The 22,227-nt window shown below is 44.1% G+C and overlaps 1 protein-coding gene and 1 long non-coding RNA gene across 5 annotated transcripts in view; one reads left to right on the top strand and one right to left on the bottom strand.

The window, feature by feature from the left end:
* LOC126504828 (uncharacterized) overlaps positions 1 to 22,227 on the bottom strand; it is a 172,865-nt gene that overhangs the window by 113,589 nt on the left and 37,049 nt on the right. The gene's annotated exons all lie outside the window — the stretch shown is intronic.
* Trmt9b (tRNA methyltransferase 9B (putative)) overlaps positions 1 to 22,227 on the top strand; it is a 42,951-nt gene that overhangs the window by 10,940 nt on the left and 9,784 nt on the right. Inside the window, exons 3-5 of one of the 2 annotated variants that reach the window (XM_050147375.1) lie at positions 7,371 to 7,437; positions 9,809 to 9,999; positions 19,051 to 19,205. In XM_050147375.1, the coding sequence (XP_050003332.1) occupies positions 19,052 to 19,205 (154 nt within the window). In that variant the 5' untranslated portion in view covers positions 7,371 to 7,437; positions 9,809 to 9,999; position 19,051. The remainder of the gene's footprint in view (positions 1 to 7,370; positions 7,438 to 9,808; positions 10,000 to 19,050; positions 19,206 to 22,227) is intronic. The other variant, XR_007592722.1, reaches the window with a different exon arrangement.

The raw sequence follows: 22,227 nt of genomic DNA, 5'->3' as shown, positions 1-22,227 counted from the left end.
GTTTCATTTGCCCGAAAAGTAGATTATAATGACTTCCCTCGAAGGTTAAAAATGATGCCTGTGGCTTTAAATCTGAAACTATAAACAGTGTACCACTAAACCTGGGCTTATCTCCGAAGAAACCAACCCAGTCATAAACCGTAACATGGAAACTGAAAAAAAAAATTTAAACTTTCCCAAACAGTCTGGTTTATTCTGGGCACCGACTTAATAACTCCCGCTGCTAGGAGAAGTACACTCTGCTGTCACAGGAAGGCTTAAAATGTCAAACACGCTCTTGTAAAATACAATGCAAGCTGCCTGCAAACGAGAGCAGCCTTTCAGCTGGCATATTTCCTACTTTTGTGCGGCTCTCACAATCGTGGCACTTACTCAGAACTGAAAACCTCTCTGTACGACGTAAACAGGCACACCCGCACAACACCACTGAGGTTTGCGGAGGTCCAAAGCAGGTGTGGGCTGCTTCAGACAATGGAGCAAACTGGAAGACCCAGCTACAGAGGACTCAATGTCACTGCCCAAGAGAGAACCCAGAGCATGGGATCAGGCCAGGGAGCCCAGCTGAAGAGCAGAAGGCTATCACGTGTCAGGGTTGCCCGTGTGGCCAGCCCCTCCCCCAGCATCTTCATCTCTTCATCAGAAAACAGAACCAATACAGTCAGACAATATAGACAGTCAGTATAGGTACCACCCAGTTCACTTATCCAAAGCCTACTCCTCCGGTACCTGTGAGTCTTTTGGTTCAGATATGATCAATGGTAAACCCAAAGCAGATAAGACGTAGCAAATTACAGAGTGAGATACCCTACTTGAGACAAGTCCCAGGGTGAGAAGTCACAGCCGGTGGACAAGGCAGGCTGTGGAGGCTTTAAAGAGCAGCCCTTCTATCCATGGTTCTGCATCCACAGATTCGACCAGTCAGGGACCAGAACTATTTGGGAGAAAACGCTCTATAAATGTCTATTTTTTTTCTTACTGTTATTCTCTATACAATAAAATTTGATAACTATTTGCAGAACATTTGCCTTGTATTAGATACATGGGATGGTGCATCGCTTGCAGGAAGATGTGCATGCATGGTAGATAAGTATGTCATTTTCTATGATACTTGAGCATCCTGCAGCTCTTGACACTCACAGGGTGGAAGCTCTTGGGTAATTCTTATAGAATCTAAAAGGTTGCTCTATTCAAAGCAGGTAAGGACATAGATAGCGTCACTACTCTATAACTTTCTTGACATAATTCGTCCCCAGTTGAAAAGGGGTATTTATCAACTGCTTAGAAAGAATAAAATTATGTAGCATAAATTGAAAGTTTTCTATGAATGCCATTAAAATAAATAATACCTCAGTACTGAAACAGATCCATCTCAGCTGTTTCCCTTATTAAATATTGTGACAGCTTTAACTTTTCACTGATCTAAACATCAAACTCAGCACGTATTTACTTAGCAAGGGCTCCAGATTAATACAGCGAATGGTACGCACCAACACCTTCTAACTTCCAAGAGCCATCTTGGTTACTTTTCTCTTGCTGTGAGCAAGGCAACTTCTGGAAGAAAGAGTTTATTGGGCTTTACCATTAAACCATGCCCTGACCATCAAGGGAGCATGGCAGCAGGCAGACAGGCAATGGAGCTACAACACGAGCTGAGAACTCCCAACTTGAGGTACAACCATGAGTCCGAGAGAGCTAACTGGGACTGGCCTGGGAATGGTACACCTTCTTCAACAAGACCACACCTCCAATTCCTTCCCAAACAGTTGCATCAATGGGGTACCAAGTACTCAAACATATGAACCTGTGGGGCCCATTCTCATCCAAACCACTACAAGAATAGACACAAGAGTGTGTGGATGCCTAGAGAGCCACTCACTTTTGGTGTGTGGATCAGTGAACCACCTGATGGAAACATGGCTTGAGCCTCTCTATGCACATGACGATATTCCTTACATTTTATGGTGTGTAGAAGGAGAGTTTTCTCATCTCACCTGGTCCCACTCTGCCCACCTATATAACCCTCAGAGGCTTAATATCAGTTACAATTGTTTGACCAATGGCTCAGGCTTCTTACTGACTAGCTCTAACTATAAATTAACCCATTTCTATTAGCTTATATTTTACCATGAGGCTCATGGCTTGTTACCGCACATCTTGCTTCCCTAGTAGCTACATGCCATCTCCTTGATTTCACTTAATCTTGCTATATATCTCTGTTTGGATTTCCAACCTGGCTTTACTCTGCTAAGCAACACATATAAAGAAGGACATCCCATATCAATGGTGTTCCTTCCCATTTTTACATTATGATAGACTATATTCCTAAGAGATTCTGGGCTTCAACATCATTATACCCAACAACTGTTCATCTTCCAGGGGCAGGGGAAATGTAGGTACTTAAATTCCGGGTGACATGAAAATAAGTTTTTTAATAGCACAGGAAAGGTTGGATCAAGAAAGCATAAATGTTTTGCACGTTTTATGTCCATTGCTTCCCTCTGGAGTAGTGAATTTTTTTCTGAGTATCTTCACCGATATCTTTGTTGCAACCAAACCTTGGGGCAACATCTGTCTGGGTTCAGTCTCGAAAGGTTTGTATGTTCCAGGATAGGCATGTGTGGATTAAAAATGTTAGACGAGAGAAACAGAGACACAAAAGAGATACAGAGACATAGGATATTACCGGGAGGGCAACTCAGTGAATCCTGAGTCTGTCCCTCTTTATTTCTTATGATTTTTACATGTGCCAATCCAAAAAAGGGGAAGAAAACAAAAGTCTTTTTATCATGATACAAGGAACGAACAAAATGATTACCATATTAATACCCAAAACACCAAGTGGCCACAATTTTAGCCAAGATATCTTTGTTATTAAGTCAAATCTCCTGTCAATAACCTTGAAGGAGCCAGACTAGGCCTGAACTCTCTGACCCTCAGTCAAGGTGGAGAGGGTCCACTTCTGTGGGCCCCCGCATTTGATCAGTTGAATAACAAAGAATGGGGCAGAAGCACAAAAAGAAAGTCACTGAAGGTTTAGGATTAGGCATCCCATGGTGGGAATCAACAGTGCAGCTGGGCGTTGGCCTTGGGACCTATGGTCTGGTCACCAGCTGCCCACAAGTCCCAGCTGACAAGCTTGCTTCACTCTGAAGCTCCCACACAAAACTCAACCTTCTGAGACCACAGGAATGTGGCAGAGGCTGTGACGTTAAAAGGCAGGGTAGTGAGATTCTTTTCTGTTAAAAATGACACAGAAGGAGACTTGTTCCTATTAATATTGGACCATCCTAGGATGTCTGTAGTTGGATTGTTTTTAACTTTTTCCCACCGAGGCAGTGTAAGCAACGCATCCGTTCTAATTAAAGTAGCTCTAAAGACTGGCAACGCCTCCTCTTTTCCAGTTTCTCTGTTAAAGTCGTCACTTTGCTGCTATAATTACCGCCATCAATCTACCGAGTGCCAGATGGTATATTCTCAGTGGATGAGCCATAACTGTGGTGTAATACTTTCAGAACATTGTAGGATAAATTGTACGATGATCATCATGCCAGTGAGAACTGGAACCAAGCTCAGCAAGTGGATCTGAAGCATTGGTACAAGTCCAGTTTTGCCCATTAACAGGCTAGGAGTCCTTGAATAACACACAGCCGCTTTTGAAAAGGCAATATGTGGGTGGATGGATTAAATGGCTTAGCCAGTACAGATGCTTGCTGGCCAAGCCCTGCAACTTGAGATCAATCCCCAGGTCCCACATGACAGAAGGAGAAAGCTGAATCCCCACAGCTGTCCTGTGGCCTCCACATGTGCACCATGGCACACAGGTGCACACACATGCACACAATAAGGAATGCACTTTTTAAAAGTCAATAGTGAATGAGACACTAGTGCTATTATAAAAGGCTTCTATGTCAAGGGACTCTGCAGAAATCTGTGGGAGTAAGTGACCCCCCTGGGGTGTGGCCTGTTCATAGGGGGTAACGTCAGAGGGGCACAAGGTCCACACACCTTCGTGATTCTGATCGTTTAGTCTGGAAAGATGTAGGCTTGCCCTTCAGTTGGAATGCTCCACATGGATTTTTCTCTTCTAAACAAATGCTGCCCAGTGACAGACACTTTGACACTTTGGGCATTGTTCATAAAATTCAGCCAGATTAGGAGGCCTCTGGAGACCCCCATGTTTTCAGGTGCTGGCTGCTAACCCAGAGAATTCCTCTCTCCATTGTGTTCAGCTCCCGCTAGAACAGGCAGCCCAGGAAGTGCCACGGCGAGTGTTCAAAGGAGCAAAAGTGTATCCATTCCTCTCTTTCAGTAGGTATCTTTCTCTTTAACAGTGCCAGACAATGACTAGATAAGAGTGCAGCCATGCTGTGTATTAACCACCTGGCACGGCTTAACTAGACTGCAAACAGCAAGTCTGTGGGACCAACGTCAGAAGCCACGCAAGACTCGTGCATGTAGTCTGCACTCAGCATACTGGGGAATTCCCTCCGGATACCTAAAGTTTTTCTCCAGATTCTTGGACCTTATGGAGAGGGACACAGTATTTATCTAAAGCCTGTGAAGCTCCTCCCAAATGCTTTAAATCATTACACTGACTATATTGCCTAACACTAGGAGAACGCTATATAAACAGCTATATAAACAACTACTATGTTATTTATGAAATAAGATTAGAAAAAGTATATAGGTGTTCAGTACAGATACAATATTTTTTCAAAAGGTTTTAAATTTGTTTATTATTTTGTGTGTGTGTGTGTGTATGTGTGTGTGTACAGAGGTCAGAGGACAACTTTCTGGAGTTGGCTCTCTACTGTCATGATATCTGGCAATCGAACTCTACAAAGTTCTGTTCTGACCTCTACACACATGCTATGGCATAAGTGTGTCCCTCCGCATACACACACACACACACCACACACACAAGTACACAAAGCACTTAAATAAAATGCACCGGAAACCTTGAAAAAAAATACTTCATTTGGAAATGGGAATAGGAGCAACCTCTGAGCTTTGTGCTACTTAACTGCTTACTATCCTGTGCCTCACCCCTTCCTAGCTCCTAGATCTGTGTGATGTGATGGGTTTGAAAGCTTTGTGGTACCTTGGGCTGATAAAGAACATGTTCTGCATCAAGAGTCAGAGCTTAGGGACTGGGGAAGTAGAGCAGAGGTGACAGAGCTTTACACGAGGCCCTGGTTTGATCCTCAGCACCTCATAGCCCGCTGGACTAGCTCAGAATTAAAATGGATGATCGGAAGTTCAAGGTCATCCTCAGCTGCGTAGGAAGTTCCAGACTAGCCTGGGACGCGTGAAACACTTCATTGAGAGAAAGGAGGTAGAAGGGAGGTAGGGAGAGCACACCAAAGTGGAAGGGCACTTGCAGAATTGTCTCTCAGTTCTGTATTCTTGTTTTTAATTGTTGTTGAGAACTCCATCTGTATCGTTTCTGTCTTTCCCTTCCCACAACTCCTGTGTCTCCTCCCAGATTCATGATCTCTTGATCTCTTTCTTATTATTGCTGCATATATACATATAGTTATATATTATATACTACATATATAGATGTGTGCGTCCAAACATGTACATAATACCTACCAAGTCCATCTTTCATTGCTTTTTTGTACTTATGTCTAGGGCTGACCACTTGGGATTGTGGGTAGCATCATTTGGGTAGCACAAGTCACAATCTTCTGTGACTTCTACTTTTGAGTTTTCATGAGGCTTAATACAGTTATGTTTCAAATTTTAAACCTGGATCTTTGATGAATCTTTAAAATGATGATTATTAAAGCACTCAGCATATGGTTGAGATTTTAAAGTATTTTATTAATTGATCGAGTATCTCATAGACTGCTTGTCCTGTACTCAAGAAAAATATGGAAAAGCCCCTCTGATAGAAATTAAGAAGTAGGGCTGGGCCAACAAGATGGCTCAGCAGGTTAAGATGCTTGTCGCCAAGCCTAACGACCTGAGTTCAATTCCCAGAACCTTCATGATGGAAGTGGAGCTCCAACTCTCATCGGTTATCCTTTGACCATCTCAGACAAGCTGAAACACCCTTGCGCACGCGCGCGCACGCACACACACACACACACACACACGATGTTAATTATAGTAAACAAGAAGATAAATGGGGGAAAACAAAACGGATATCGCTCATAGTTTCTGAGCTCCTTCCAAACCTCTGAGTTAGAGGCTGATGCGTGAGGTCCGGGGACAGATTGTGTTCTGGGTCCACATTTCTCAGGAAAAGCCTTGGTTGCCTGGTGTGGCATCTCCTAGGGGTGTAACACCTGGTCTGGGAGAGCGGAAACAACTAGAACCTGACCCACTGCTCCTAGTTGCTGGGCAACTCAGGGAGGAACAGGAAGCTAAGAGGAAGGAGCTGGTCCCTTCTCTGACTTTTGCCCTCTAAGTCTCCTGAGGCAGAGTCATCTGACAAAGAAGAAATGTTGTTTGTGGAGTCTTGCCCTCCAGATATAAGGCAGTGAACACAGGGACAGATATAAGGCAGTAAGCTCAGAGACAGGAGTTGTTAGTTTGATAGCCAGTGTGGACATGACTCCCATATAGAGGTAGGGACTACACAACCAAAGCACGACTTGCAGAGGTAACTAAAAGTTTTGCTTTTTATTATGGTTAAAAAAAAAAAAAACTGCTGAGTGTGGTAGTGCCTGACTTTAATCCCAGAACTTGGGAGGCAAGGCAGGTGGATCTCTGTGAGTTCCAGGACAGCATGGTCCACAAAGTGAGTTCTGGGTCAGCCAAAGTTGTTACACAGAGAAACCTGTCTCAAACCAAACCAAACCAAACCAAACCAAACAAACAAACAAAAAAACCAAGCAAACAAAAAACTCCACAAAGCCTACTATTCTAACCATTTCTGAATACATGTTTCAGTGGCATTACGTACATTCGCATAACTCTGCAACCATAACCACCAAGAGAGGGGCTCCTTGCGTGAAAAGTTAGTGGAAAGTCTTTGCCCAGGCCTCTTTAACAGCAGCAAAGAATCATCCCCACAGATTCCACTCCTGGGGACATTAAGGTCACCTACACGTTCTGGTTGTCCAACGCTACACTTTGGCCCACTAACCCTCTAACAGTGAGAAGGCTCTGGTGAGAACGAAGGAGTCATTGTCTCAGCTTGTGACTGACTGCTCAGTGTGCGGAATTGGGAGCTGGAGCAGAGGGAAGCAAGCCTCAGATGACCCTGTAAACCTAGCAGACAAACATGTAGACTGTCTTGTTTAAAAGAACAAAGCAGAAGTGAATGGGCGCTCCCCTTCCCTCCCTCTCCCTCTCTTTCCTCCCTTCTGACCTCATTTTTATCTTTTTCTTTTCTTTCCATTTTTCTCCTTGCCACCCAGATTGCTGGACGACAACTGTGGACTCGGCATTATTGTCAGGTGTTTCTTGATTATAAGCTTGGCGCTGGTAAGTCAGAGGAGAGGAAAGCCTCGAAGCAAGGATGCTGAGCTTTCAGTGGTGTGGCATCCGTCATTCATGTCAAGTCCTCAATCTCAGAGAAATATCATCTTCTCCTGGTTAAGCAAATATCCCCTGGAGGTTTTCCTGGACTGTAAAATCCACAAGGAAAGGGGGCTCCTGACCTAGATAAGCGCGAACTTCGGACTGAAGGGGTGGAAAGGACTTGGGAAGACACAAGAGAGGCAAGTTGGGAGGAAGAACCAGCAAACTGTGATCCTTAGCAATCAGGTTTTCTATATTTTGTAAACACAAGGACTCTTTCTGAGCCAAGAGTACCATCGGCTTTGTGTTCTCAGAAAGAAACCCAGAGCACCTGCTTCGAAGCTAATTGAATTATAAAATATATTTTGTGAGAATTCCTAGCACAACCTTATATTTGCCCCTCAATTTTACTCTATAAAATTAAGAGTATCTGTGCATTCATTGGTTTCTAGTTAGGCACCATGATCTTCATTTAAAATCTCTTTGTAGATCAATTCCCTGTCCCCTGTCCCCTGGCCTGCATGACCATTTATCCTGACAGCAAAGTGGGCGCACGATGAATGATTGCGTCTGGTCTTGCTGTTCAGAACATCCTAGTCATCTCCTCGTGGGCTGCCGTTGTGAGCTCTGATCCTTTGATCTCCATACAGGCTGCAAGCTAGTTTTGTCAAATTGACACCAGCAGAGATTGCCTCGGGGAAGCTGGTCTCTCTATGTCCATTCCCCTTAAACTTCATATTTGATTTTCCTGTTCTTTTCTGGCATTTTTTTCTAATCTGTGAAATCGGAATGAATTACCATCTAGTTACCACGAAGAAGACCAAGCCATCGCCTGCAGAGGAGCAACCTGTTAAAGGGGCCTGTGTTGGAACTCTCGGTGCTGTGCGTGCGTGAGTGTGTGTGTGTGTGTGTGTGTGTCCCCGCATCATCCTCCCATAACTTCACATGTTCACTTTCCCCACCTGGAGATTATTAGACTCACTTTGTTTGTAAGAATAATATTCCACTCAAAATCAAAGTCCATTAAGACACAGAATCCTTGAAATTTTTGAAGGAAAGAATGAAATTTTCTCGGAGACATGTTGGATCTGTTTTCCTCAAGGAAAAAAAAAATAACCATTTTATTTTTGTCCCTTCCCTTCCATACACTGTTTCTACAGAGATGCCTGGCAGGCTCTGTAATCATAGAGGGGGCCGTATTCTCTCAGGGCCATGCATTTTGCTGTTTCGGAGCCCAGCTTCCTAGGCTCTTGCATTCCTTCCCTTTCGGTCTTCACTGTGGATCTCAGGAGTTTCCGCCTTCACTGCAGATCTTGGGAGTTTCCATGGAGAATTCTGCGCACGAATGGGACTGTTTCGCTGGTCCCATTACTTAAGAGTCACAGAGTTTGTGTCACTCTAAGGTGCAGAAGCAACTTTTGCTATCTGTGCTTTTTCCCTCAGCCACTCCGTCCTTGTTCTCACCTTTTGTGCCCAGCCATTATTCTTGGCTGATCTCTATCAGAACAGAGTCTAGACAGTGGGAAACTGCATCCTTACACACCTTCATCCTCTCTTCTCGTGGCTTCCCGTGCAATTCTTGCTTAGTATGTGCGCCCTCATGTTTCCTACACTGAACTGTCCAGCACTCTAGTAGAGGTGACTAGCTGACATGTGTGACAGGGAAGTGTTAGTGGCCTTGGCGTCACCACCTCATTCCTTTCACTCTGCACGGTCATCTCTGCCTGAATGTATTTCTGACTGCCAAGTGCTAGGATAATGTTTTGGGGTTTTGGTGGTGGTGGTAGTGGCAGTGTTTTGGTTTTTTCATGATCTCTAATCCAGTTCACTTTCCCAAGATTCATGCACTTTACTTCTCCTTCAGATACCACAAGAAGCCCTTGTTCAGGCCTGAACACCCCTCCCACCTCCTCTTCATCCCCTCTGACGCCAGATCATAGCATAGCATCATCCACTAGGTCTATTAGATCCACCGTCCAGTAGATCACAACATCTAAGGGCCCTGAACAGGAGCAGGATCTGTTTAATCTTTATCCTTGGAGCTTTATCTGTACCAGGAAGAATATTGACCTTGAAAATACTCCATTATTTTCTGTGCAGTTTTAACTCTGTAAAGAAAATCCTTGAACCCTAAAACTGTCATTGCTCTGTGGTTTAAAGTGCTGACTCCCTTCTAGGACAGCTCGCTCACATGCTATACCCCCGAAATTACAGAAGGTCTTGTCTTAGAAGATGGCTTCCCACTAGCCGAGAGAAGAAGAGACAGTAGTAAGTAGCAGGTTTGATATTCTTATTTTGTAAAGTGGCTTGTTTTTTGTTTGTTTTTTCCTTGTAGGGCCTGGACTCCCTTCAGAGACTCACACGCAGTGGTGAGTCCCGCGAAGGGCAAAGGATGATACCTACTGACCTCACTCCCGCCCCTTTCGTGTATGTAACATATTGAGAGAGTCGTGAGGAACAACAAGGAGAAACTGCCATGATTTATCAAGACAAGAAGTAATCCTCGGGCATCACAAGATGATTCAGGTTAGTAACTCCCCAGTCTTACTGTAATTCCGATACAATGAGAGGGGTTTAGTGGTGTGCATATGATTAAACCTAATGAGTCCCGGTTCTCCTTGTTTAAAATGTGTGGTGATATGTTGGAACGTAGATTGAAGCTTCATTTTTTTTTTTTTTGCACTGCGTAGGGGAGGGGGAACATTTGAAAAGAGTGTACTGAATGAATAAAAGCTATATACATTTTTGGCATTTAATAGTGATTTTCTAAGATATAAGCATATATATGCATATATGTGAGTGTGTGTGTGTGTGTGTGTGTGTGTTTTGAGACAAGCTTTCTCTGTGTAGCCCTAGTTGTCCTGGGAGTGGCTTTGTAGACCAGCTTGGTCCAGTATGGTAATACTAAAAGATGCTATAGGAAAACTGGTCCAGTCTTGGCAAGAATAGAAGTTCCAATCTCCCTTTTTTAATCTTTTAATTCATGGAGGAAGAAAATGACAAACAATAGCCAGCAAGCTAGGAATGTCATAAATGCCTTGCTCTATTGGAGAAAGAAGAGCTCCTGGGGATAGAACTAAGCCTTCCCAGAGTTCCTTAGACCTTTATGGGTCAAGGGCAATGTCTATCTCCTTGATGACCCAGCAGGGAGACCTTGACCCTGGGAGCATTTTCAGCTCTTCTGAGTACTTTTACCCAGTGACCTTTAGGAGTGTAAAACTTGGGTAAAAGAAAGCAAACCTTTCATTTTGTTTTGTTGATGGTCTCGTCATATACCCAGAGTTTGTCTTTGAAACTGTGCCTGTTGTTGTTTGCTCTTCTTTTCAGCCCAGGAGTTTGACATTCCAAAAGTTCCTCATGGCGGGGACAGTGGGAGCTTTGACCGCAGAGGGAGATAAAAGAGTTTGGGTTGAGGAATATGCTCGGGACCTTAGTTGATTGTGTAGTTTTCTCTGTGGCTGCATCCATCAAGATTTAGCAGATTAGGTTGTGGTGGTTTGAATAAAAATGACCCCTATATGACTCCCTATAGTGGGAGGTCCTTCTATGTGTTGCTTTTATTGGTTAATGAATAAAGAAGCTGCTTTGGGCCTGTTGATAGGACAAAACTTAGGTAAGCAGGGAAGACTAAGCTGAATGCTGGGAGAAAGAAGAGTGGAGTCAGAGAGAAGTCATGTAGCCCCGCTGGAGCCAGGCAGAACTTTAGCTGATAAACCACAACCACATGGCAACACACAGATTAATAGAAATGTATTAAATTAATATATAAGAATTAACCAATCAGAAGCTAGAACAGGCCAAACAGTGAGGAACTAACTAGCAGCCTACTTGCTACACCCATAGCCTCGTAGGAAGTGGTACTATTAGGAGGAGTGGCCTTGTTGGAGGAAGTGGGTCACTAGGGGGTGGGCTTCGAGGGCTCTGATGCCTATCAGTTCAGATGCAGAAGTCTCAGCAACTATCCAACACTGTGTCTGCCTACATACAGCCATTCTTCCTGCCATGATGATAAAGGGCCAAACCTCTGAAACTGTAAGCCAGCTCTAGTTAAAGGCTTTCCTTTATAAGAGTTGCTGTGATCATAGTGTCTCTTACAGCAATAGAAACCCTAAGACAGGTACTTTCACTATGCACAGGCTGTTGCCTATCAGCCATGCCTAGATCAAACTGTTTTAAAATTCAGAAATTAAAGAGAAATATCATTGAATTGTCAAATTTCATTATTCATTTCCTTATTAAACATATTTTAGGCTGTTCTGTGTAGGTCAGAGGTAGGGTGTAAGTAAATATGAGTGGGAATGGGTGGTTCCTATTATAAGTGAGACCCTGGGTTCTATTGGCATGACCAACGCATACACATGCACATGCTCACTCACACATATGCTCACTCACGCACACATACATGCACACACACACACACACACACACAGAGTTGGGACTGAAGGAGTTAGGGTTGTGCTATCTCAAAGCCAAATTGCTGTGTGGTCTATTTCACACTGACGTCACTGTAACTTCAGAAAGGCCCATTTGATTGTTTTTTCCTGCATGCAGCAAGACACACACAGACTGTTTTGGAAGGAATGTCCTCTGTTTGCTAAGGCTGAACAGCAGTCTTGTCAGCACAGATTCATGACTGGTGCTCCAGCAAAATCTGTACAAAGTCTTTGAAGGAACCCTCACCTTCCACAAGCAGCCTCCCAACCACCCACCCATTCACACTTCCTGGTAACAACTCTGGCCATGACTCCCCTGGTCCATTATTCCATCAGTCTTTGTGTTCTTTCCCATGTTTATTGCTCTTTGTCTAAAAATATCGTGAAGATCCCTTTGAATGTGCAAAATTAATAAAACTTTCCTTATAGAGACTTGGGAAAGAGATCCAGCAAATTGCACACTGATTAAAAATTTTCTGCTCAGAAGTAATCCTCATCTTGTCTGATCATAATTGACACCCACAGACAGTCACGTGGCTCTGCCTGCTAGAGAGGGTGAAGTGTTTAATCCAAACACTTGTGATTTCTTAATGAGGACCCTGCTGCTAGAAGCAGGAATTGCTAATGTCCTTCTCCCTGGTCCCCAGCCAGGCACCTGCTCTGTTAATTTCCCATCATTTCTTCTGCTCTCTTTCAAGCTCTTAAGAATAAAAGATGCAAATGAAAGAAAGCCAAAGCCCAAAAAGCACTGGTGTCAAAAGTCACTGGATTAGGGATGCCTGAGGGTGATAAGATCAGAAACTCAACAAGCTTCAATTGAGGAGGCTTCCACTCTGCCCTGGGAAGGTTAAGATTAGTTTCCGGGACCCCAGGAACACAGACCGCAGAGATTGGCTTCCTGTTACTCCCAATCTCTCCTCTCTTCCCTCCTCTCTGCTTGCCTCTCCTGACCTCATTCCTTCTACTCTGAGATGGGGCTTTTCCATATGGCAGGAAACATGAAGCCAACAGCTTGACCTTTTCATTTTTCCAACTCTGACGTCAGAGGCAAAGCCACATCCTGTTGAGCAGCACCACACTGAGATACCAGCAGAAGGATCCATTTGATCCTGTCTCACCTGCTCACCCTGGGCAGTGACTATGTCCAGGGATGTGGGCTACATGCACAGCTACAGCCACATCACAAGGCCATCCAAACAGTGCAAGACACAAGTTCTCAGAAGGACGGGCAAACTGAAACAATGATTACTCTGTGTTGAGTTAGATACGCCTAGAATGCTGTTTTAAAACAGGCAATGCAATCCTGTTATCCTCCCAAGTCACCGACTTAAAACCACTTCCCATTGCATTTAGAAGAAAATCTGAATTAGTTCTGAGTTTCAATACATGGCTTCTTTTTATTTTATTTTGGTTTTTTGAGACAGGGTTTCTCTGTGTAACAGTTTTGGCTGTCCCAGAACTTATTTTGTAGACCAGGCTGGCCTCGAACTCTCAGAGTTCCTCCTGCCTCTGCCTCCCAAGGGCTAGGATTAAAGGCCTGTGCCACCACTGCCCAGCCAACACATAGCATCTTATGAATTCTCCCTCTCTCTGCTGACTCACCAATGAATATCATATGGACCTTGCTTTGCTCCCCAAACATGTTCGGCCTAAAGGACACTTAAACTAGGCATCTGCCTTACAGTTGCTTGCTTTCTTGTCATGATTGACACACACACACACACACACATCAACAAAACCAACAATAGCAAACAACTATAAAGTTATCACCACTATCAAGACATGAAATATTTCCATCACTCTTGGAATAAGTAACAGTTGTTGTAGTAGGAGCCCACTTGTTTGTTCCATGCCACTTGGCAGCTCAGACCCGAAACAATCACATAGAAACTATATTATTTAAAACACTGATAGGCCAATGACTCTAGCATATTTCTGGCTAACTCATATCTTAAATCAACCCATCTACATTAATTTGTGTATCACCACGAGGCTGTCTGTGGCTTACTGGGTAAAGTTCTGGGTCTGTCTCTGGCTACAAGGCTTCTCTTTGACTCCACCTCTTTTCTTCCAGCATTCAGTTTAGTTTTCACTACCTACCTCTGTTCTGCCCTGCACAGGCCTAAGATAGTTTTTTTTTTAATTAACCAATGCTATTCACAGCATACAGAGGGGAATTCCACATCAAACAATCTCAATTTTTTTAGTGTTGCCCTGTTTTACTTTTATAATTACAAAACATTATATATATATATATATATATTTCAATTACTGTTTTACCTACATGTATGTCTGTGGAGGGTGTCAGATCCCCTGGAACTAGAGTTACAGAAAGGCATAAACTGCCATGTAGGTGCTAGGAATTGAACCCAGGTCCTCTGGAAGAGCAGTCAGTGCTCTTAACCACTGAGCCATCACTCCAGCTCCTAGAAAACACATTTTATATATTCAGAGTTTTAAAAACAAAACCAAAAGACAGGAAAGGAACTCTGGAGCATTAGCAGGGTATGGATAACTGATGGAAGCCAGGAGCCAGGAGCCAGCAGCAGCCCAGACTGGGTTTCTCTGGATCAGAAAGGGAGAGTCACATGTGACAGGGCTTAGGAAAAACTGGGAAGTATTAAAAAAGCAAGCAGCAGTGTGGTATGGACACAGCTTCTGAGACCTAAGGTTGGAGCATGGGTCACTGAGGAGATCTGATGGGGTTTGTGGTCAAAGGAAGAGGCAGCAGGCCGTGTCAACATCTGGGTGGTGTGAGCTGTGTGGTGGTGTGAGCTGCATGGTGGTGTGAGCTACATGGTGGTGTGAGCTACATGGTGGTGTGAGCTACATAGTGTGAGCTACATGGTGGTGTGAACTGCATGGTGGTGTGAGCTGCATGGTGGTGTGAGCCAAAGTACACTTTTACTCTTTTTAAGCTGGCCAGGTCGGGTATTTTGTCATGGTGAAGCTAATTCGTCTATTGGCTTTTGCTTTTTTTTTTTTTTTGCCATCATATTTGTTATTCTTTTTTTCTTTTTTTATTGTTTTTATAGCACTATACATTTTTCTCCCCTCTCCTCCCTTCTTCCTCTCTCCCCTTCTGCCCCCATGCTCCCAGTTTACTCAGGAGATCTTGTCTTTTTCTCGTTCCTATGTAGATCCATGTATGTCTCTCCTTGGGCCCTCTTTGTTACCTAGGTTCTCTGGGGTTGTGGATTGTTTGATTTTTTCTTTCTTTCTTTTTTTTTTTTTTTTTGTTTCTGCAAGGGTTACATTGTTTTATAGACTGCTTAACTAGTAACAGTAGCTGTTAGTATCCCTGAACATTCCTTCCTTGAAGTGTAAAACAATCATTTCTAAATGTTCTGTCCTTTAAAAAGTAACAATTTAATCCTCTGGTTTTCCTTCATATCACATAAAAAGAAGGAATTTGCCTGTCCTAGGGTCATGAGAAACCCAATGGGCTGTAGGGAAGAATACCTTAAGGCTAGCGAGAACGCACTTGAAGTTCCAGGTTGGGAACTGAAGAACTTCAGGACTTAGGCCAACACTTGGCAGTGACAGTTGTCTTGGCGTCAAGTGGCTCTGAGGCAACAGTCCAGACCTGACAGGGGAGCTAGAAGTAGGTCATAGAGTAGGCTGTCCCCTCTTCCTGCTCTTTTCCCTCCAGTCTCTATGAAACACCACAGTCTCTCATACTGTGTAAGTCCTACCGCTACTTTATTTATTTATTGCTGAACAGTATTTCTCTTGTTTTATTTACATGTGCACATTCAAACTGGACTCCAGCAATCCAGAAGCACCTGTGCTCACGTGATGCCCTAGGACTCCAAAAATCCAGACATACTTGTGCTCACGTGATCCCCTAAATCCTTTGGTTCAGATTCTCAGGGCTGAGCCAGCTCCACCCATGATCTTTTTCTCTGTGGGGCTGTTTCTCACCCTGAGTCCAGTCAGCACAGCAGAGAAGATTGCCGGTGATGACAGGGATGCTCTGTTCTCTTCTGTACTCTGTCCAGAACCTACAGTCACAGGGGTCACGACTGACAATAACATGGGTGAAAGGGGGTACTCCAGAAGGACTTCTTTTGTTTTGGGGACTCCCTTGAAGTGGAAATCTCTGGGGCAGCACTTCTCCCAACTAGTTTGTCCAGAACATTATTCTCTCAAAAGATGAGAAACAAAGAAAGAAGAGCATAGGTCCGACGATTTTGAGAAATGAAGATTTTACAGACCAACTGGGACATTTTTCTGAAACCCATGGCATGCGGGTGAGCCTTTACGTCTCAAAGGGGAGATAGAAGCATGGGGCTTTGACCATTTCCCTTTGATCTGGAATCTTTTGCAGGTTTGGAATTTAGTGACACACAGGGCAGGAAGCCTGGCTAGGCTCATTTCTGTGTCCTCTGCTTCCCCTAGAATCCACTGCCGGTGTCCCCCTCTAGTCTTAATATGTTAATCAGCTACCAAAGTCAACAGGAACTTGCTTATTTTGGCACACATAAAATTCTGATAGAAATTAGTATAAGAACCTCAAAGACACAGAATTTCAAGTGTCACATCTGCAATCAATAATTGACTCTACCGCATCGAAACCTTGAGTGTGATGTGATTAAAAAAAAAAAAAAAACCAGAATGGATTCACCCAGCTCACTCATTTAAAGACAGCAGTCTTCAGGGTTACTTGTTTTTGGTAGAAGCCAGGTAATTTGGGTAAGAGCTCAGAGAAAGGTCTCCAAGGGATGCTAAACAATCTGCACTTAAACTAGAGACTTCTCCCATTTTTGGTATTTTATCTTTCACCATTTTTTTTTAAAAAAAACTTCTCTAGTACATTGCATCCCGACCACAGTTTCCCCTCCCTCTGCTCCTCCTCCATTTCCCTTAAAAAGAAAAAAAGAAAAAAGAAAAAAAAAAAAACAGGCCTCCCAGGGATATCAAAGCAACAGGGCAGAACAAGTTACAGTAAGATTGGGTACAACCTTCCCATCAAGGCTGGATGAGGCAACCCAGTAGGAGGAAAGGGGTCCCAAGCACAGGCGAGAGAGGCAGAGACACCCCCACTACCAAAGAACACCAATCTAATAGCCATAATGTGTATGCACAGGACCCGTAGCTAGGTCAGCCCTAGACAGGTTCCCCGATTGTAGGTTCAGTCTCTGAGGCCTGCTCAGTTGATTTGCGTGGTAACTGGAGCCAACTTTAAGTAGGCGCATATTTGCCACTTACACTTTGCCGCATTGTACTCGCCAGTGTCGTTTGTTCTGAGTGTCTCCAAAATAGATGGGCCCGATTGATTCCCTAAAAGGAGTGTGGCAGTCAAATAGACAGATTGCTGGGATGGAGATTTCGACTTAAAAGAAAAGTCAGCAGGGGCTGGAGAGATGGCTCAGTAGGTAAAGAGCCTGCTGCACAGGCACGTAGAAGAACAGGAGTTCGGGCCCTCAGCACCCATATAAATGCCAGTGTGCATGCAGTCAGGTAGGCCTGCAGCCCAGTGCTTGGGAGGTTGAGGTGAGGGATCCCTGGAGCAAGCCGGTTGTGTTCCAAGTGCTGAGGATTCAGCATTAAATGTGACAAAGCCTCCTCACTAGGACCCTCCAGGTAGGGAGGGAGGTCTGTCCAAATGACTATTACGGTGTCACTTGAGTGAAGTCATGTTTGTTTGTTTGTTTGTTTTGGTTTTTCGAGACAGGGTTTCTCTGCGGCTTTGGAGCCTGTCCTGGAACTAGCTCTTGTAGACCAGGCTGGCCTCGAACTCACAGAGATCCGCCCGCCTCTGCCTCCCGAGTGCTGGGATTAAAGGCGTGCGCCTGGCCCAAATAACTATTATGGAACTGTGGGCAGCATGCAGTAGACACAAGAAATCTAAGAGGTACCCACGGGATCAAATGGTCTTCTAAGTTATTGAAAATATTTTCATATTGATTGGTAAAAGCCACTCTCTGAACCCCTAGCCACTTCTCTTGCGTGTTCCTCGTTTTCATACCATGGTAGAATAAAAGAGCAAGCGTTCAGTAGCAAAGGCCTGGCTGCGGCTCTTCTTCTCTCATCCCTCCCACTGGCCCTTATCCTCCTTGGAGGTGGGGATGCCTGTGCTAGGAGAAGGTCAGGATCTGCCCAGCTCCTGTTTGCCCTGGAGTGTGTGACATCTGGGAGGCCCTAGGCTGCGGCTTATTACAGGTGATAAGTGAACCTTAAGAGGTAAGTTGAGTTCTGATCACAAAAGGCAATGCAAGGTCTCCTGAGCCAGATGAACTTAACTGGACCACTGCAAAGACCTTTGAAGATGCCTGAGGTGGAAAGCAACATGACTGAATGAACATTTCAACTAAGTAGTGTGAGTGGTTATTATCCCGAAATAAATAAATAAATAAATAAATAAATAAATAAATAAATAAATTGAAGTGCTAGAAAATCTGTTTGCAGCCTGTTGAAATAGCTCAGGTCAAGAGCTATTTACTCCAAGATCAGATTAACACCGGGGCTTGTTCACCATTGGCCAAAGACAAGAGCTGTTTACTCAAGAAGAACCAATGAACATAGAGAAATTATTGTAATCCAAGGACGTTAAAAGGGTAGAATTCATAAACCCACCCCCGTGTGTGCGTGCATGCGTTCGTGAGTGTGTGTGTGTGTCTAGGCCAGAGGTCATCCTCAGGTGTGCATCCCTCAAGTGCTCTCTTTGCCAGTTAGGCTAGGCTGATGGGCTAGGGAGCCCCAAGGGTCCGACCATCTCCAGCTAAGTACTTTACCAAGTGAGCCATCTTCCCAACCTCTCATGGCTTCTTGATTGGCGTGATACCTTCCTGTTACAAAATTTAAGGTCCACCTAGCATTAGATAGAATTTCATTCAAATGAAACCTTTTGGTACTAACATTGGCCATGCTTCCAAAGTGAAGCATTGATCCTATGTGGAAACTTAACCTATCCCCAAATCATTGGTTTCTGAAAGTGGGCGGATAAACACCATGCACTTATTAAGGTTTTGGTGTTGATACTGAGGCTTCAATGCAGGTTTCGTTGCACTATAAGGAAGCACAAAGACCAGCCAACCTTTTGCAGTTGTAGGCTCGAATACCAGGAAGTCTATGCCCCCCTCTATCTGTGTCTGGTTCATATCCTTACCTGCCTGCCTTCTGTTGCCCCCGCTTTCCCTAGGATGGATCCTGAAGCTGCCCAGCTAGAGAAACGGCACGTACATGATGTGTATGAGAGCACCGCCCCCTACTTCAGCGAGCTGCAGAGCAAAGCTTGGCCGCGAGTCCGCCAGTTCCTGCAGGACCAGAAACCAGGCAGCCTCATCGCTGACATTGGTAACCCAGACTTTTGTTTTGCCATGCGTGGTCTGATGCATGCCCAGTTGCCCCATCCCTGTCGTTCATACCTTATTTTCATTCTAACAAGAAACGTGATGTGATGTTGTAGCGTGCTAGTCTATAGAATATTCACTTTATCCCAAATGTTCTTATCATCAAAGTCATCAAGCCGGAAACATCCCCCAACCTATATTCAGAGGAAGCAGTGACCCATTCTGGGCCCTTATGCGGATCTTCCATAAAAATCAATCATCACAGATGGAATAAATAAGGATGGAAATGATGCAACTTTGGCCAGTTTTGGTTTAGAGACTTTCACACGTGTAAGATGTGTTTTGTATACTTGGCTTATCTTGAGCCGTGACATCCACGTCTATGAAAGAGCCAGACTTGTGAGATCATGAATGGAGTCTTAGACCCTTTCATTATTCCGATGGGTCCTTCCCCTTATTTGTAGGCATGGAATTGCTAGGGCATATCTTTAACTAGGTAGCACTCCCATAATCACTGCTTTATCTGGAGGACTTCAGCTCAGCCTCTTTCTGAACTGAGGAGCGGTAAACCACAACTTAGTCTAAGACGATGATTTAAGGTGCGGTTGGATTTCTGCTTCCCACTAACTCCGCTTTCCAGGAATCACAAGCCTGCTGTGCACAGAAGAATCACAAGTCTATAGTTAACTCCTTCTTAGCCTAGGTTGACAGCTCCCTGAATAGTGATGTGTGTGCAGAGCATTTGACAAAGGGTGTATTGACAGAGGGTATAAGCAGTTCACAGTCTAGGAAGAGGGGTGTACCATGCTGAAGTTGGGGGTCTGAAAAAAATATCTCTAGTGTGTTAGTTTTTTTTTTTTTTTTTTTTTTTTTTTTTTTAAAAATATGGTATCCTGGGCTTGGACATATGGTTCAGGGGTAGCAGGCATCTCTCCATGTTCAGAGCCCTAGGTTCAAATCCCAGTACCACAAAGGGGAACAGTACCTGGTTTTAGAGAATGAAGTGAGTTCAGAGCCCCTACTGTCCACTGTCCATGCAAAGCACAGGACTCTGATATGGGTGGGGAGAAAAGGGGCGATTCACCCAGGAGGCTTAGGATAGCAGTATAACAAGATGGTGCTGTTATTATGTCTTACCTGATAAGACATTCTAGGATGAAGCAAAGGTTTAAGTGTAAAAAAATGAAATTGTTTTTTAAGTAGTCCTGAGACAAAAGGCCTCTCTATGTCTTAAGAGTTCTTTTGTATGTGTTTTTTTTTTTTTTAAAAAAAAGGGGGGTGGGAAGCTATAAAAGAATGAATTGATTGTCGTTATTTGTGCTGTGTTCTAAATGTACTGTGAACATTGGATCGGTGAGCATTGACTCACTGTTGCAAGGAAACATCTGGAGAGGTTCAGATACACATCAATCACACGTTTTTGCCAGTTTGCCGTGTTTCTCCATGTTTCTGTTAAAAAATGTCTTGTTCACTGCATATTTCTGATGTGTTCATATCAGACTCTCAGCCAGTGCGTTACATCCCTGCTTCAACAAAGCCTTGTCTCGCATATTCTGCCCACAGGCACTGCATCTGTCGGTGAACTATCTGTGAACCCAAGAATGCTGCAGGGAGAAGGGGTGCATTTGCACAAAGCAAACACACACACACACACGCGCACAAAGTGCAAACTCTTGAGCGTGAAATAAGTTGTGAGAAAGACACTTACATATAGTGTTAGCTGACATAGAGTCTAGCTAGTCAAGAGTAAAAAAGAATTTTTTTTTTAATTTTGGCTTTATTAAAATAGCGATGCAGGAGATACCAAATTCCAGTAGCTGTGAGAATGTGCTCTGGGGTCTTACAAAAGTATCGTTGGTGTAACTAAAACTGCCGGGAAGTTGCCAATTTTACCTCTGTTTGCTGGACCTTGTGGCAGATACAGCAAGAGTTCACAAGAAAGGAATTAGGCCCAGTCTGTCTCTGGGCAGTTTAGTGGGAGAGAGGAAGGTGTGGTTTTACAAATGTTTACAAAGCTGCCAGGTGTCCTCCCAGAAAATCTCAGTTGGCACCAACCAGATCGTGAGGTTGCCATGAGCCTGGGTGGGGACCAGGGAGTTCGGTTCAGAAGTTCGCCTGTCATAAAGCCTGACACACGGATGGCTCCGCAGGGCCCGGCAACTCTTTTAAGTGTCCAGAACCAATGGCTCCAGTTGGATTTTCTTCACTGACAATACCATGGGAGCCGCAGCTACTCAGACATTTTTGTTGTCATGCAGTGCATGCCTGGATGACCCTGCCGGGGGCGTGCAGGCTGATTTTAGGGCTAGGAATAGAGTTTAGCAGCTCGATGAACAGCAAATACGGAACCAGCCAGGAATGTACAACGATCGTACTAATAACTGTGATCCCATAAAGTTAAAAAGGATGTAAGAGGAAAACCCAGGTGAATATACAAAGTCTAAAGATCAAAAAGCAAAAGAAGTACTATATCTGCACTACTTGTAATAGAAGTGTGCAGAAATGTAACTCGCATGCACAGAGAATGTGCCAGGGTGACAACTCCAAACCAACTGCTGGGATGATGGAGGAATATGCTAACGTGACCTCTCACCGTGACCCTGTCCACAGGCAGAATGTGGAAGAAAGGAGATTTTCTTACTCTCCAGAATATTTTTCAAAATTAGTATAAAGCCCCGAATCCTATCCTTTGCAACATGTGTGAACACAGAAGGCGTTCTGCTGAATGAAACAAGCCAGACAAAGAAAGACAAAGACAGCGTGATCGTAATGAGATGTGGTGCCTAAAAACAGTTGAATTCACGGAAACCGAGTTGAGAGAAGTGATGCCCAGAGGTTGGAACAAGGGTGGAGGGAGGAGACGAAGCAAATGGCGAGACATTGGTTAAGTGATGCCCAGGTTCAATTAGACAAGAGAAATAAATCCAGAAGGTGAAAAAGAAAAGCCGCCAGGAGGCCCAAAGCCAAATGGTGAAAGGATATTAACAGATGATTGGGGGAGGATGGAGAATTAAGGTGTGCTTCAT

This window comes from Alexandromys fortis, unplaced genomic scaffold, assembly GCF_014885135.2.
Source record: "Alexandromys fortis isolate MF-2015 unplaced genomic scaffold, M_Fortis_MF-2015_v1.1 scaffold_32, whole genome shotgun sequence".
Taxonomy (NCBI): Eukaryota; Metazoa; Chordata; class Mammalia; order Rodentia; family Cricetidae; genus Alexandromys; species Alexandromys fortis.
The sequence above is the reverse complement of the archived record's forward strand: the minus strand, read 5'-3'. Positions and strand labels throughout refer to the sequence as shown.